This window comes from Halichoerus grypus, chromosome 8 (assembly GCF_964656455.1).
Source record: "Halichoerus grypus chromosome 8, mHalGry1.hap1.1, whole genome shotgun sequence".
In the NCBI taxonomy this organism is placed as follows: Eukaryota; Metazoa; Chordata; class Mammalia; order Carnivora; family Phocidae; genus Halichoerus; species Halichoerus grypus.
Window position 1 is genome coordinate 69566209 of NC_135719.1, and position 15918 is coordinate 69582126.

The 15918-nt window shown below is 52.2% G+C and overlaps 1 protein-coding gene across 2 annotated transcripts in view; it reads left to right on the plus strand.

The window, feature by feature from the left end:
• Positions 1–6128: 6128 nt before the first annotated feature.
• Positions 6129–15918, plus strand: part of PLA2G4E (phospholipase A2 group IVE) — a 33782-nt gene continuing 23992 nt past the window's right edge. For both annotated transcript variants that reach the window (XM_036084593.2, XM_078079492.1), the window contains exons 1-2: positions 6129–6242; positions 11370–11442. In XM_036084593.2, coding sequence (XP_035940486.2) covers positions 6129–6242; positions 11370–11442 — 187 coding nt within the window. The remainder of the gene's footprint in view (positions 6243–11369; positions 11443–15918) is intronic.

Genomic DNA, 15918 nt, shown 5'->3' on the forward strand with positions numbered 1-15918 from the left:
ACTTGTGAGCCAGATCTATTGACAACACAAAGAATATTACCTTCTTTGGGATGAAGGTCCTTTCTTGTCATGTTTATGCGCATTTTGTATCTCCTCATGAAATGGAGTCACGTCTAGCTTGTTGGCCAGAGGTTCTGATACATCTCGACATATTAACACTCATCTCCCGATGTGTGTCTTGTTAGAGCCAGAAGTTCTGGGGTCAGACTGACTTGCCTCCCAGTCCTGTCACTTACCATGGTGACCCTGAGCTAATTACTTATCCTCTCCATGTCTCAATTCTTTTTTTCGTGAGATAATAACACTAGCTACTTCACAGGTAATATAAGATATGTAGAATAGTCTTTGTCACTTTGTTTACATTCAGTAAATGTTAGCCACTTCGTTTCTATTGACATCTGCGTAATGTTCCAGGTATGTGAATGCGTCTTAACATTCAAACCATTCCTTTACTGGTGAGGTTAGGTGTTTCCAGTTGATGAACAAGACAAGCAATATCTCTACCCTATAAAAGGTTACAGTCTGATAGAAAGAGACAAAAAGAATCAATGAACAAGATAATCCAAGATATGATACATTAAATCAAACCAAATAACCACAGTGACCCAGAAGCAAGTAGATGGGTGAGAGGCATACATGTTCTGGAGGGCGGTCAGGTAAGAGTTGCTGGAGAAGAGGACACTTGAGCAGATCTGTGACCATGAGAAAGAGCAGCAACACACAGAGTCAGGGTCAAGGATATCAGGCCAGGGAATGGCAAGTGCAGAATCCCTGATGTAGGAAAGAGCTTGCCATGTTCCAGGCGGGGAGGGCTGGTGTAGCTGGAACTTGTGCATGAGGGGAGGAGGAGAACAGATGTGAGCAGCCAGACCACACCGGACCTTTCAGGGCCATGGCAAGAAGTGAGAGCCACCAGGGGCTGGGAGATTTTACTCAGGGCCATCACAGAACCTAGCTGATGTGGTTATTTGGTTTGATTTAATGTATCATATCTTGGATTATGTTTTTAGGAGACCACTTGTGCCTTCTGCAGAGAAAGGCTTGTAGGAAGGCAAGAGTGGAAGCAGGGAGACCAGTCTGGCTAATGTAGTCGTCAAGATGAATGGAGGTGATGACTGGCACTAGACCAGTGGCCGTGAAGCTGGGGAGCGGTGGAGGGAAAAAATCTCCCCTGAGTGCCGAGGGCTGAGGAAGTGGAGTGTGGAGTGTGTCCTCTTTGGTCCCATGAGCCCCGTGCTTGCCCTCTTGATTGGTTGTTATGTCCTTGTACCCGCATATCCTTCCCCATTCTCTCGTTGTTGGGAAAGGCAACTATGATTCAGCCTTCTCAGCGTTTTCCGATTTAATAGCTACAGTGAAATCTCATTGGTGTTTCAATGTGCCCTTCCCTGAATGCAGATGATTTTGAGCATGTCCTCAAATGCCTGTTAGCCTTTTGGGTTTCCCTTCCTACATAAACTGCAAGTTCCAATCTCTGGCCCATTTTTATGTTGGCACAGCCATCTTTTTCTTGCGGATTACGTAAGAATTCTTTGTATATGCTAGATGTTGATCCTTTGGTATTTGCAAAAGCATTGAAAATACCTTTCATCATTCTGTCTGCATTCTATCAACTTTTTCGGTGTGCTCTTAGTTGATAGAAATCCTTAATCCTTATGTAATGACATTTAGAAATGTTTTTGCCTTATGGTTCATGGTTTCAAAGTGTTGTTTAAGAAATCTTTCTTAAAGTAGATAAGACTTTCTTAAGTAGAGTCTCCTACATTGTCTTCTATTCACTTTATGGTTTTCCATTTCAGGTGTTGATCCCATTTACAGCCTTTTTTTTTTTTTTTTTTTTTAGTATAGAAATAAGTGGGAATACTGTTTAATTTGTTCTATTTAGGGAGCCACTCATGTCCACATCATCTGTTAAATAGCTGTTCTTTCCCTATTGATTTGTGGTGCCAACTTTATCAATGATTACGTTCCCTTAACTATCAGGGCGTGTCTCTAATCCCTTAATTTCGTCCCATTGGTCTGGTTCTTACACCAACAACATGCTGTTTGTCTAAGTGTGGCTTTGTAGTTTATCTCAGAATCTGGTAGGGTAAGACTCTCCTCTTTACTAGTATTTTATTTATTTATTTATTTATTTAAGGATTTTATTTATTTATTTGACAGAGACAGAGAGAGCAGGAACACAAGCAGGGGGAGTGGGAGAGGGAGAAGCAGGCTCCCCGCTGAGGAAGGAGCCTGATGTGGGGCTCGATCCCAGGACCCTGGGACCATGACTTGAGCCTAAGGCAGATGCTTAACTGACTGAGCCACCCAGGTGTCCCTTGTCAGTATTTTTAAACGATGGGTTTATTACCCATGGATATTTATTAAGAGGACTAAATTTGGGATATATTTTGCAGGTAGCAGTGTGCTTGTGGCATCTTTTGCTTTACTGAAATTTTATGTTTCTGTATATTCAAATCTGGTAACATATCCTTATTGGCTTCTAGGTTTTGTACCTCATCTAGAAGATTCTCTTCATCCCAGTATCTTATTAATATTCTCTAATATCTTATTTTAAATCTTCTATAGTTTTATTTTAATGGTTAGATATTTAATCTGTCTGGAATCTGTTTCTGTGTTGTTATGAAATTAAGATCTAACTATTTTATTCCAGTGGCAAGCTAGCTTTTCCAATAATGAATAACCCATCCTTTCATCCGTATTTGAAAGACTTCCTTTATCATATACTAAAATTCCATATATACATAGGACTGTTTGGGGGCTTTATTTTTTTATTTTTTTTTAAAGATTTTATTTATTTATTTGACAGACAGAGACACAGCGAGAGAGTGAACTCAAGCAGGGAGAGTGGGAGAGGGAGAAGCAGGCTTCCCAAGGAGCAGGGAGCCCAAGGCGGGGCTCGATCCCAGAACCCTGGGATCATGACCCGAGCCGAAGGCAGACGCCCAATGAATGAGCCACCCAGGCGCCCCTGTTTGGGGGCTTTACTTGCTTTAAGGAAGGTACTGGAATCCAGAATTTGTTGGCAAAGGATGGATAAGCGTCGGATGCATTTGAGCAGGAGGATGGCAGATCGAAGGGGTGGTTACAAAGCTCCCTGGCCAGCCAGGTGTGTGGGGGATGAATCCCTGAGAGGAGGACAAGGCTGAGAGACAGATGCCACTGGCAGGATGGGAAGGAAGGGACAGGCACCAGAGGCATCTTGAAAGAGGAAAGGTGAGGAATTCACCCTTGTGGGGCTCCCGGGGAAGTGATGTCAGCTGAACCAGCGGGACAAATGTACTTTTCAATGCTGGCTTACCTGAGGCCAAGGGGCTGCTGGCGAGAGGCAGGTCCTGGTCACCCTAGTCAGTGGGAGTCAGTTAACAAGGCCCCGGACACTGCCATGGGCAGAGGCCTCCGAGGACGCAGGTTGGGGTTTCTGGGGGAGATCTCAGACTCCCTGCTCATCCAGGAGGAGAGGGGCTGGGTGGGAAAGAACTCAGTCCCTTCCACTCTGCAGCAGCAGCTTTAGAATTTCCCCACACAGCGACTCTGGGACAAGGGGAGAAAGGGGACCTGGCCTGGAGTATCAGCTGTGTACCAAGAGAACTGTTTTCGCTTAAAATGTGTGTTCATTAGGAGACGTGTTAGATGAGAAGGGGAGGTTGATGCAGTTCTTACTTGGTCACATGGACTGGCACTCCTTACTCACCTTCCCAGCACACTTCCTGCCATCCCCATGGAGGCCCTTCTCCCCTCCGGCCCCACTTAAAGTCCGCGCTGGACCCTTTACCCCTGAGTTCAGCTCCCTCTTCTCCCTTCACTAGATCATAAATTCTTGGTCCTTTCCTTCCAGACCCTGCCCTGAGCAGTCAGCACAGAGCTGGGCACACAGCGGGCAGTAAGGGCCTGCTTGCTGCTGGATTGTTCCCCTTGGTTTACCACCGCACCAGCTCCCACGTGGGTCAGAAGCCACACAGAGGCTGCGGAGGAAGGGGCTCCAGCTCACCTCCTGTTAGCCTCCTATTCAATTTGATTTCATTCAGCTAAATGGGGCCCTGCTCTTGAGGCATTTATGGACAATGAGGAAATACAGGGATTGGAGACCTAGATTTTTCCATGCATTACCTTGGATGGATGGAGCGGGATGTGGCCGGGCTTCTTCAGTGAGGAGAGGATCAAGTACGAGGCTTTGGGGAATGCCCTGGAGTTTGGGGCTTGCCCTGGGCCTATTTGATAGGCAAAGGGTAAGGGAGTGAAGGGAAGGGAGAGACAGGAAGGATCCCCAGTGAGGAGGTCCCCCAGGACTCACCATACCCCTCACCCCTCACTTTCAGGACACTGTAGTGCTGTGGGTTGGGTTGCCCACAACATCAATCAGCATTGCCTTGTTAAAGTTCAGCTCTGATCATGGCACTCTCCTGCTCAAAAACCATCAGTGGCTCTTTATTGCCTATGGACTAAGTTCAAATTTAAAGCTTGGCCTTTGAGGGTCACAACTACTGGGCCCTAATGCATCTTTCCAGATTTGTTCCTTCACAGAGCATCCCTCCTCTCTGCCCAACTTCCACATTCCCACATCCCCTTCCACACCTTACTACTCCAGACTACTTGCATAGCTGAGCATACCCTGCTTTCTGGCCTCCCTATTTTTGCTCATGTTGTTCCTTCCTCCTAGCATACCTTTCTCACCTATCATTAGCTTTTGAAATCCTAGCCATCCTCTAAGACCCAAATCAGGCACCACCTCCTCCGTGAAGCCTTTCCAGATCTGCTCTTTCGCTTCCCAGCCAACATCTACCTCCTATTTTCTGGGCTCCCTAGCCAGTTATTAGCCATGTGACAGAGCTCTATAAACCACAGATGTTTACAAATGTGAAGGCTCTGTATTGCTCCTTCTAGGATGCCCCCTGTTACCATGGGAGACTTGGACCTCTGAGCCTCTGAGGGGTCAGACGCATCTGGCCCCTCACCTGCACGATCAGCAGCTTCCAGGCTGGAATTTCCTCCTCGTAGCATATGTACAGTTGACGCTCCCTAAGTGTGTGAACGAAACGGAATTTAGTGGATTCCACTGAGGGGTGTAGGTGCTGAGTTTGTGTCCTTGGCAGTGGGGTAGATGGTAGGGGAGGGGACGGATGCAGGCTGAGAGGGGTCCAGACTGAGGCCCCATCTGCCTTCTGGAGGGCCAGACAAGCAGAGGGGAGCAGGGTGGGGGACATTTCTGCCTGGCACAGGAAGAGGTCCCACAGATACCACCAACCGGTTCCATCCCTGCGTTCGGGCCTCATCAGCCCTGTGTTCGGATCTCACCCTCAATTTCACAAAATTGCTTTAATATGTGGGCCAGAAAAGCCGGTTGTAGGGCCTCGGGCGATAGCTCAGGCAGGAAACTCCCAGTGTACCTAGCTGGGTGGCCGAGCAGGCGAAGTCACCTCACCAGGCCCCTGAGTGAGCCCGCTGTCAGGCCAGAGATAGGGATCAGCTGGGTGGAGCAGGAGCATCCTCTAAGCTGCCCTGAGATAGGCAGAGGCTGGGCGCAACCTCTCTCCACCTGGCCTCCCAGGAGGGAGAGCTGGGGACACTTGCACTTGACCCTTTCCTCACCAAGGATTCAGGCAATCACTTTTTCTTCTCCCTCTAAGTTTGACCATCATCCCTGCCTCCCATGTGGTTCCTGCCCACAGCTCCTGGGCACCAAGCTGTGGGACTATGCGGAGTTTAGGAGGGAGGGTACCAACCCCCATCCCCCCCCAGATGCCCAGAAGGGTGTCTCTGAGCCATGACCTTGATAACCTGAAGAGAGGGGTCTTTCCCAAATCATGGCTGGGCTCATCCTAAAGTTGTGAGGGCCCAGCATGCTCTTCTTGCCACCCGTTCCCTTGGACAGCCAGGTGGTTCTGAGTTTCTGGGGGCAGCAGACTGCTGACCCCAAGGGTCACAACCCCCTACTGGTTCCTGCATTTCCAAGATCTGAAGGCCTCAGGGTCCCTTGATACTAAGGGGTCAAGGCCCCCCATCTTCCTACCCACCATAACCCCTCCCCTTGCAATCCCAGCCACAGCAGAGAGGTGTCCAGAGGGCGGAGCTCTGAGTCAGAATATAAATACCCAATCCTGCCACCCAGCTGGAGAGCCGCCACGATGCTCAGCGGGCAGATACCCGCCTGGATCTCCCACTACCTACCAGACCTATGCCAAGCAGAAGATGGCAAGCCTTCAGCCCCCTGTGCCTTGGAGGTGAAGGAGCCATGCTGGGTAGGTGGGCCCCGAAGCTGAGGGCAGGAGGCAGGCACAGGAGCGCTGGGAGCACTGTAGACCCCAGAGACACAGAGCACCTGGGCTTGGGCGGCCCCGACCTGGCACCCGGGGTTGTGGTCTGGCCCGGTTGGGGCTCCTGGGTGGATGGCCCAGCTGAGGGTACCCACAGACTCGACTAGGTGCTGTGGTGTGGCTCAGGGCCTTCTGGGGCCAGGCCAGCACCCAGGTAGACGGTGCTCAGCACTGCCAGGGTGGATCCGTGCTCGCCTGTCCTAGTGGTGAGCGGGCATTTACCCCGTGGACATTCTAAACTGCCACGCTGTGTGTGTGTGGGGTGGTGTCTCGGAAGGATCGGTGGCATTGCCAACCTGTCACATCAGCCCAGGAGCCCAGCTGGATCTGTGGTCAAGACTCCTGGGTCCATCTGACTCCTCATGGCCTCCTAGGGAGACACTGGGGTCAAGGGTCAGGTAGCCAGGGCTCTGGACCAGCTCTGCCTCAGCTTTCCCACTTACTTCAAGCTTCCAGTTTGCCATAGGCACGCCATGGCCGGGCCTGGCAGCAGCACCTTCTTCCTCACCCTCCTCTCCAGGCCTCTCCCCCAGCCCACACTGAATCCCTGAATGAGATGAGTGATGCCCTGAAAATGTCTTGTCCTTTCGGGGTGGGAGGTGGAGACCCCACGCAGCCTCCCAGGAGCCCAAGGAGGGGAGCTCCAAGCTGCATGGTGTCTGGTGCCCTGTTGCCCTGGCCAGGATAGGTATCACCTTCTGGGGTGTCCCCACATTTCCCCACAGCCCTCAGGGGGGCTGGAAGAGCCTCTGGTCAGCACCTGTTCCTGCCTCCCTAGTCTGGTGGAGCCTCTGGAACCTGGGCTGGGAGGGGGGAGAGCTTCCACAGAAAGGACAGAGCACCTTGAAGGGGGGCATGGAGCAGCTGAGAACTGTTCCTGTCCCTCTCAGGTCCCCGAGGCTCCGTGCCTCAGAGCTGGACTTCTTGCCCTGACCCCTCGCCTAGCTTGTGTGATAAAAAAGGCAAACAGCCATGGTAGCTCCTCCCAGGAGCGCCCTGCTCTGGGATGTTGCTCAGACTAGCTGGGTAATGTTCTGAGGTCCCATGAAGTCCCCAACCCAATGGTGTCCTTTCAGGGAGGGCCCACACACCCTGGAAGCTATCACCGGGCTGTTGGGAGCTCTGACACAGGTGTTGCAAGGAACCGGTGGGATGGATACACCCAGCTCTCTGGGGAGGAGGAGGTGGCCTCACCAGCCAGGCCTGCCCTGAGAAGCCCTGGGGAGGGAGTTCCCACAGGCTCCCTAGGAGCTGTCTGCCTTCTCCTGTACCCCAGACCTTGTGGACTGGTTTGGTTAGGGTTCACCTGGGGATCACACCCACCACTTCTGAAACCCCACGTGTCAGACCCCCTCCCCATCTCCCACCTCCACATGGGAGCCTGCCCCCAGGAGCCCATTGGTAACTATTCGTCTGACCAACTGGTGGTGACAGCTAGACCTGGGGTGCCCTGAATTGGCAGCTGAGGGCTCACTCCTGCCCCTGCTATTAAGTAGTCCAGTGCATGACCCGGAGCAAGCTTTTAGCCAGTTTGGTTAACTCTCGGTGAGAGCCAGCCTCCGGGCGGCTGGAACGTGTGCCGCCCTGCGGTCAGGTAGATCTGCGCCCGAGGCCTGGCCCTGCGGCTTCTGCACCATGTGCCCCTGTGTGAGAAGCAGTCTCCCTAAACCCAGGCTTCTCTTCCACAAGGTAGGGCTAACAGCACCTTCCTCGGAGCGTGCTGGGGGAGCTAGATGAGAACAGAGGCAGTGCACCCCGTGCGGGCTCAGGGCCTGGCATGCTGGTCCTGTCTATGAAGCTGGGGGCGGGAAGGGGGACTATTGGATTGCCTAATAGCCAGTCCGGAGGGTCAAAGAGCAACATCTTTTCCACATGAGCTGGCAAGATCCCCCTGTCCTGAGTAGGTCTCAAGGGGAAGTAGAGTCCTGGCACTCTCAGCCCCAGGAATCCAGGCCCGAGAGGAGGCCGGAGCCGGAGCTGGGTGTCTGCGGCCTGAGCAGCAGAGCCCTTTCTCCCACGGGGCTTCTCCGAAACCCATCAGGCCCACCCTCCCCGCACAGCTGTATGGTTCCTAGTGCGTCTGAATACGCTTCTCTCCTGTTGGCCAAACAGTTCGTGCCTTGAGCTCCAACCCCCCTGAGTGCTCCCTGGTCCTTACCCAGGACCCTCCAATGACCCCACGAACCAGAGGATCCGTGCCCGCCCGTGCTCCGGGGCTGCAGCCCAGCTGGCCTGATGCCCGGCCGTGGCTGTTGTTAAATAATTTGATTTTCACCCTGATAACCAGCCAAGGCATCCCATCCCAGGGACAGGCTTGTCCAAGTCGTTAAAGGGTTTTACCCTTACCACACGGTAAGCTACCCCGTAAACTTGGGTTCCATAATGTCACCAGTTTCTGGTTCCCATCTGCACAGCCACAGACATTGTGCTTTGTTTTATTGGATCTTTCTACTGTGTATCAGTTACCTCCAGGGCCATGAAGTTTCACTTCTCCCTAGTACCACTTCTGTCGAGCTGCTTAGAGCAGGAGCAAAATAGGTACATTCATTTTTGTCCAAGACGATCATTTTTCGCAGACCTGGTTATCAGAATCATCTGGGCCCAAGACTGGAGTCCCATGTTCCCACGGCCTTCCTCCCAGCGTGACCCGAGGGGTTCTCTCTCAACCCCCCTTGCCAGCTTCTGTCTCCCTGCTGGGAGATGTCAGAGTTGTTTGTAGAGCGCTTTGGAATTGGGTCTCTCCTGCAAATTCCTGAGCTAGAAGTTGTGATTTGAGACTCCAGGTAGACCACAAAGGAGCCTTCTGTGGCTCCTGGGAAGTAGAACTCCTCCAAGAACCTTAGGCTCTGGTATGCACTGGCTCTTTAAAAAAGAGAGAGAGATTGTGGAATATGGTGGCAGAAATATAGCGAGTGCAAGCATTGCAAGTAAAAGGACTATCAGGGTTTGGGGGTTATTGTGGAGTCTTGGGGGAATTCAGAGTGAAAAGAAGAATCTGTCAGGAAAAGAGGTTCTAAGAGGAAAAGATGAAGGAGGAGGGGGTGGGGACAAGTGACACCTGTCTTTGCATTGAACGTTAACGGTCGCTTCCAAGTAAGGCGACACCATGGTCATGGTTACGAGCTCAAGCTGAAGAATTAAAGCTGGATTCAAACTTGGGCTCTTTTGATTCTAGCTGAGGGCCCAGCGTCAAAGGACTCAGTCTCATATTCGCCATCTGTAAAGTGAGGCTAATAATAACTGCTCGGGGGGGGGGGGTTGTGAGGACTGAGCAAGGTGGAACACACACTACGCTTAGCATATGGCAGACGCTCGTCAGGTCGTCGCTGAGGTGGTTAGCGCTGCTGAGTCAGAGTGGGAAGAGGTGGGCAGCCTCCCTAGAGGGTGCCAGGATTAGATGACAGCAGAGGGCTTTTCCTGGAAGGCAGGGGGACCTCGAGTGAGGTCCTGAGGGAAGCCATGAATGCTCATGCCCTTCCAGACAAGACACATGGGGGAGGGCAGCCCCTCTGGGGGGTAGGAGAAGGGCCGTGATGGCTGAGAGCCCTTCAACACTATGAAATGTCCCTGAGGACTGACCCTCACCTGGGCTGAGGCCTCTGGCCGCCCATTTGAACTCTAGATGCTCCTCTGAGAATGTAGGCCAGTGAGAACAGGCTTTGCCACAACCACTCTCCTGGGTGAAAACCGACTCCCTCTTCTCGCCAGATCAGACCAGGACACCCGCTCTGCCTGGTGGAGGGGTGAGAAATGAGGAGCCCACCCTGCCCAGAATGGGTCTGGCCAAAGGCCCAGCCCTATTTCCAGAGCCAGGGGAGAAGTGGTGTTTATGGCCTTTGGCTCGAGTCATACAGCTCCAAACAGAATCCTGTGAGATCAAGTTATTGACTGTGAAGACACCCAATATTTCAGAGCTAACCTCACGAAGGGATTCCTCGCACCTATTTATAACTGTCCGTTTGGCTTTTGCTCTGATTCCGAGGCAGCTGTTGGGGATTGAGGAGGAAGAGGCCCTAATTCTATCTCAGGGTCTATGTAGCAACCTTCCCAGGCATCATTCTGAAGTTGCTGCTTAGAATGAAACCCCGGAAGAGGCTGGAAGGACAGACATCAAAATGATGACAGTTCTCATGACAAGAAAAAAGATCATTGTCACTATGTATGGTGGTGGGTGTTAACTAAACTCATTGTGGTAATCATATTGCAATATCCATATATCAAATCATTACATTGTACACTTAAAATGAATACAATGTTATATGTCAATTATATCTCAATTTAAAAAGATAGCAATACCTCTGTTATAAAGGTCTTATGAAGATTTAAAAATGTAAGAAAAGTGTCTGGCAAATAGTAAGTGTTCAATAGATGCTAGCTTGCTCTTGCAATATTATTATCTCTGACAATAGCCAAGGCAGATGAACTATCTGTGTTGAAAATAAAAATAATTATAACATTTAAAAAAACCCCAAAAAGGTGATAATAGTGATCGTCTCTGAGTGGTGGGATGCTGGAGACTCTTCTTTTTCTTCATATTTTTGTGTTTTTCCCAAAACCCCCATAATATTTTAAATAGAGAATTGCATCCTCTTAAAGATGTATAACGAGATTTTGGCAACATAGGGTGAACTATGTGGAGTGTAAAGGGTTCTAGTTCAAAGGCCTCTATAAATATGGTCATTTGGTCCGTGGGAGGGATCCCAGGGCATCTGCCATAGGCACGGGCTAGGAGTGATGGTAAACAGACTCCTCTAAGCCTGGGTAAAACTCTCGGGGAAGGGACTTCAAATCCTGAGATTCAACCAGGAGAAGCATGAACAGAACAGGCCTGAAGCCGTCCCCTTCCAAGGGGTGCTGGCTCGTAGTGGGGGGGGCAGAAAGCCCCTCACCTCAGCAGCCCTGGGGACCAGCAGCATCCTCCGGAGCCCAGAAATGCAGATTGACTGGGAGGAGCCTTCTTGGGTCTGAGCAGTGGGCGCCTGAGGCCCACTTGAGCCGCTCTGTCAGTTGTCATTGCCCGAGGAGTGAGCCTGCTACCCTCTCGACCCACAGGGCGGGCTGTCTCCATGCCACCTACTGACCGTGAGGGTCATCCGGATGACAAATGTCCGACAGGCTGATAGGGGTGAGTATCCTCCTGTCTTCCCTCCTTCTCTGCTGGAGGGACGTGGCTGGAGTCAGGCTCTGGCTGGAGACACATCAGAGGTGTGTGGGGGTGCGGGGAGGGGTGGGGGGGTGTGTCCGCCATACTCAGGTTGTATTTCAGACTTTGGGGTTTACATCATTTTTCCAGGCCCCTCCTCTCACCTGTGACCTTGGCACTACCAGCCCCTGCAGTCCGCCTGGGTCTGAGAACCCTGTCACCTCACTCTCTCCTCCCCACTCCCCCCTCCTCTAGCACCCATTTCCAGGAGCATCAGCTTCTCCCACACTGGGCCCTCCTTGCTTCTGCATGAGTTGATGTGCTGTTAGAGGTGAAGGAGAGGGAGAGGCCCATCTGTCAGCCTAGCCCCAGTGCCCCTTCTCGGCGCATGGATCCTAAGTTGGGTTCTGGAGTTCACGACAGAAGCCACATAGCGCCAGCTCTGCAGCGTAGTCCTGTGGATGCAGTTTGACTCACTGGCGCTGTTTGTGCGGTGTTTTCTCGCAGACTTAACTTCGCCCTCATCCCAGCCCCTGCTGCATTCCCAGGTTATGGGGGGCCCTGGGAAGTCTCTGGCTTCAGTGAGAAATGAATGCATCTGGGTAGGCAGGATGCTCCCCTCACACTTGTCTTTGGGGTGGAATTTGAGAACTCCAGAGAATCCAGATCCCCTCCCTATGCCACCTTCAACCTGCCCCATCCAGAGAGAAGCTTGGCCCTCAAGGAGGAGAAAGCTCTGTGTCAAGGCCCCTTGGCTAAGAGCGTGTCCCCACTCACTGGTGACCACACAGGAATAGCCCAAGAGCCACCAGGGCTCCCCAGAGCTCCATTATATTCGTACTACCCTCACCCTGGGATTCAGGCTGGAGAGGGCATCAGGGGGGCAGAGAATGCAGAGAGCTATATACCAAGTGTGCATTTTAACAAGGGGAGACATTTATACCCGAAGCAATTATAGACTAGTAACAGGAGATGGCCTTCTAACTTGTCACTATAGAATTTAGAACTGGGCTGGGGGGGGCGCCTGGGTGGCTCAGTCGTTAAGCGTCTGCCTTCGGCTCAGGTCATGATCCCAGGGTCCTGGGATCGAGCCCCGCATCGGGCTCCCTGCCCTCCCTCTCCCACTCCCCCTGCTTGTGTTCCTCTCTTGCTGTGTCTCTCTGTGTCAAATAAATAAATAAAATCTTTAAAAAATAAAAAAGTAAAAAGAACTGGGGGCAACTGGGTGGCTCAATCAGTGAAGCAGTTAAGCCTCTGACTCTTGGTATGGGCTCAGGTCATGATCTCCAGGTTATGAGAGGGGAGCAGCATAAGCGTAGGGCTACATGCTCAGCAGGGAGTCGGCTGGAGACTTTTCCCCTCCCTTTGCCCCCCCACCGTCCCACCCCCTGCTCATGCTCTCTCTCTCTCTCAAATAAATAAATAAATAAATAAATAAATAAAATCTTAAAAAAAGAACTGGAGGAGGGCACTGAAAGCTGGGAGTAGCTAAGGAAGGCTGCTCTGAGGGCCTGGGGTCTGAGAGGGGCAGAGTGTGAGCGCCTAGAGGTCCTGGGAGCCCGATCTGGGGGGAGAGGCCATCTTGAGGGCGGGAGAGAAGCCACCTGGCCTCTGTGAGCACCTGCCGGGGGCCGCCTCCAAACAACACTTGCTTCTCTGAACAACCTGAGGGTAGTGCTGACGCCCATTCGGCACGTGAGGGCTAATGATTGCCTAAAGGTGGGAGTAGTAGGGGGGACAAGCAGGAGAAGGAGGCTGGGGCCCGGCAGAGGAGGGATGGGGATCCAAGGGACAGGGCACCCGAGCTCCTGAGGAAGGGATTGCGTGATCTCCTAAGGCAAGAGGCAGACTATGCTGGAGCATAGGTGGGGAGAGGCTGACAAACTTGCTGAGAAACTGTTGCCACAATGCAGGCATGAGTGTGCAGGGCACAGGTATAGGGCCCTGGGGCTGAGGGAAAGCCACGTGGTCGGGAGGGACTCCAGCTGGACCCCCTGGAGGGCGGGTGTCCAGAGCCCAGGTCAGCCAGCGTCCAGCTTGGGCCCGCGCTGCCAAGAGGCTGGCAGGAGAGCCAGGGACTTCTCGGGCTTCTCGGGGCCTCCCAGGCCACCGGAGAATGAGCTGAGAAGTGTTCCCTGGGCAAGGCCTGGCCACCTCTTCTGCCTTTCTTGCCCATGCCACGGTGGGTCACTCAGACACTTCACCCACCCCCGGGCAGTGCCCACCCACTCCCCGCACCCCCGGGATACCCACGCTTGCACACGCCCACAGCTGCCCTCATCTGTCTCCACTCCTGAGGTGTGTCCGTCCCAACCCTGCGGGTCACCCGGGCTGCACACTCTTGTGGCATGTCTGTACCTGTGTGTGCAGACCTTCCCTTTGTCCAAGCCTCTCTCTTCTGTCTTCTCCTGCCACACCTGTCCCCTGCATATCCCAGAGGTAAGGGGATGGGGGAAGAGGCAGCCAGACAAATGGGCTGAAGTTGGACCCACCACCTTCTTCTTCCCTTTCCCCACAAGTCCCTCTGGCACACAGACTGCCTTTGGGAGGTTTCCAGGTCCCCTTGGGGAACCCCTTATTGTTTATGTTGTCCTCATTTCCCCTGAGGAACAGGGTGGGAGGCATCCATGGTGTCTGGGGGGGCCAGCCCGGGGCCCGTTGTGTGTAGACCCCACAGTGGACCTAGGCTGGGCTCTGTTGCTGCCTTGCCTGATATGGTTGGTGACTATCATGATGTCTTCTGGGTCCTGGGTTACTCTTGCCCCAAATTGTTCTCTTCTAGCTTGGATCAAAAATGAGCTTCACTCTGGTTCAATCCTCTAGTGTGTGCCTGAGTTTCCCAAGATTTCAAGAAGCCTGAAAGGGATGAGATTCGGGGATGACTCACTTGTCAAGGAGCACTCCACCCAGCCCTGGGCCAGGACTGGATAGGGTGGACCTGGAAACCTCCCAGTGGCCAAGAGCTTTTATTCCTCTTGGGAAAATCAAGTTAAAACTCAAACCAGTACCCCAAGTGATGCGAGACGGGTGTCTCTAGAGGTATTAGGAAGATCATGTTCTCAACATCTGTAGATCTCATTGAGTCATCTTCTGTCCTCCATATCCCAGGAAAGGAGACATGTCATTCAAATGACTAAGCCCTCTATCACTTAAGAGGAACAAGGATTAGAACCATCTATGCCTAGGAAATCCCCTGCAGTCTCTGAAATCCTCAGAATTGGGTCAGCATTGCCTAACCACTCTCTATTGCCAGCATGCCGGTCACTCCCCTTCCAGTCAGAGTATCCTCCGGGCCCCTGGCGGCCTTACTCCATCAAGTCATCTCTCCCTTCCGAGGATTTCCCCCTTCTTCGGCTGCACTCTCCTTCCCAACCTTGTGGAGAGAGGTGGGACCAGCTCTCTTAGGAAGAACTGAAAAACAAATCAATGCTGGAAGTGTGGGTGTCTGATCAATCCTGTCTCTTCTAGGAGTATTTGTATCTTACCTAGAGATTTAAGCCTTAGGTCAAAAATACTGAGATTTTATTTAATGGGCTTAATGGGAGAATTTTAGGCATGGACTGATAATAGGAAAGGGATTTTAGAGGCAAAGGGGCCTTTACGGAGTCGATCAAATCATGCTAAGTAAATGGGTATAGAGTTGGTGGGGTCCCTGCCTACAGGCTCCTTCCTACTATACAAGAGGCAGACCTGAGGAGAATGTCTCAGGCTGAGGAGGAATGGTGGGTGTTCCAGGAAAAGCCAACGGAGGGGTCCCAGGAGATCCGTGGGGAGTCTCCCTATAGGCAGAGCAATTAGAGATCCAAGTTGCTTACCTAAATCTGGGGTACTCGGCCCAGAATTTGATACAGTGCTCTCAAGCAGGAAGTTGGGCTTTTCCATTCAATTCATTTATTTATTCAACAAATGATTAGCAAGTGCTGACACATGGTCTCCAGGCCCTCCCAGCACTCAGGGTGCAGTGGAGACAGATGCTCTGACTTGCACTGGGGTGAGTGTAGCCAGTGCCCTGCCAAGAGAAGGGCAGAGACTCTAAGCTGGGGCGGGGGGCACCTGGCCGAGATGTGGGGGTTCAAGGAAGGCTTCCAGAGGAGGTTCCTTCTGAAACCTGAAGGGGCCAGCCAAGGGAAGGGTGAGGCAAAAGTGGAAGAGAACGGTGTTCTAAGCAAGGGAATGGCAAGACAGCATGGCACTTCTGAGACCCACAAGTGACTGGGTTTGGCTGGAGTCTAGAGGGTGAGCGCAAGCACTTGTGTGTGTGTGTGTGTGTGTGTGTGTGTGTGTGTGTGTGTGTTTGGTGGCAGGGCAGGGGCTGGGTGATAGGGAGAGTAGAAGGAGGAGGCTGAGGCTGGGGAAGTGGGAGAGACAGCCATGTTGAGTGGTTGGAACTCCTTCTTCTTGAGGGCAGATGGGAGCTACTGAAAGATTTTAAACTGGGAGTAATATGGTCAGCTCTCA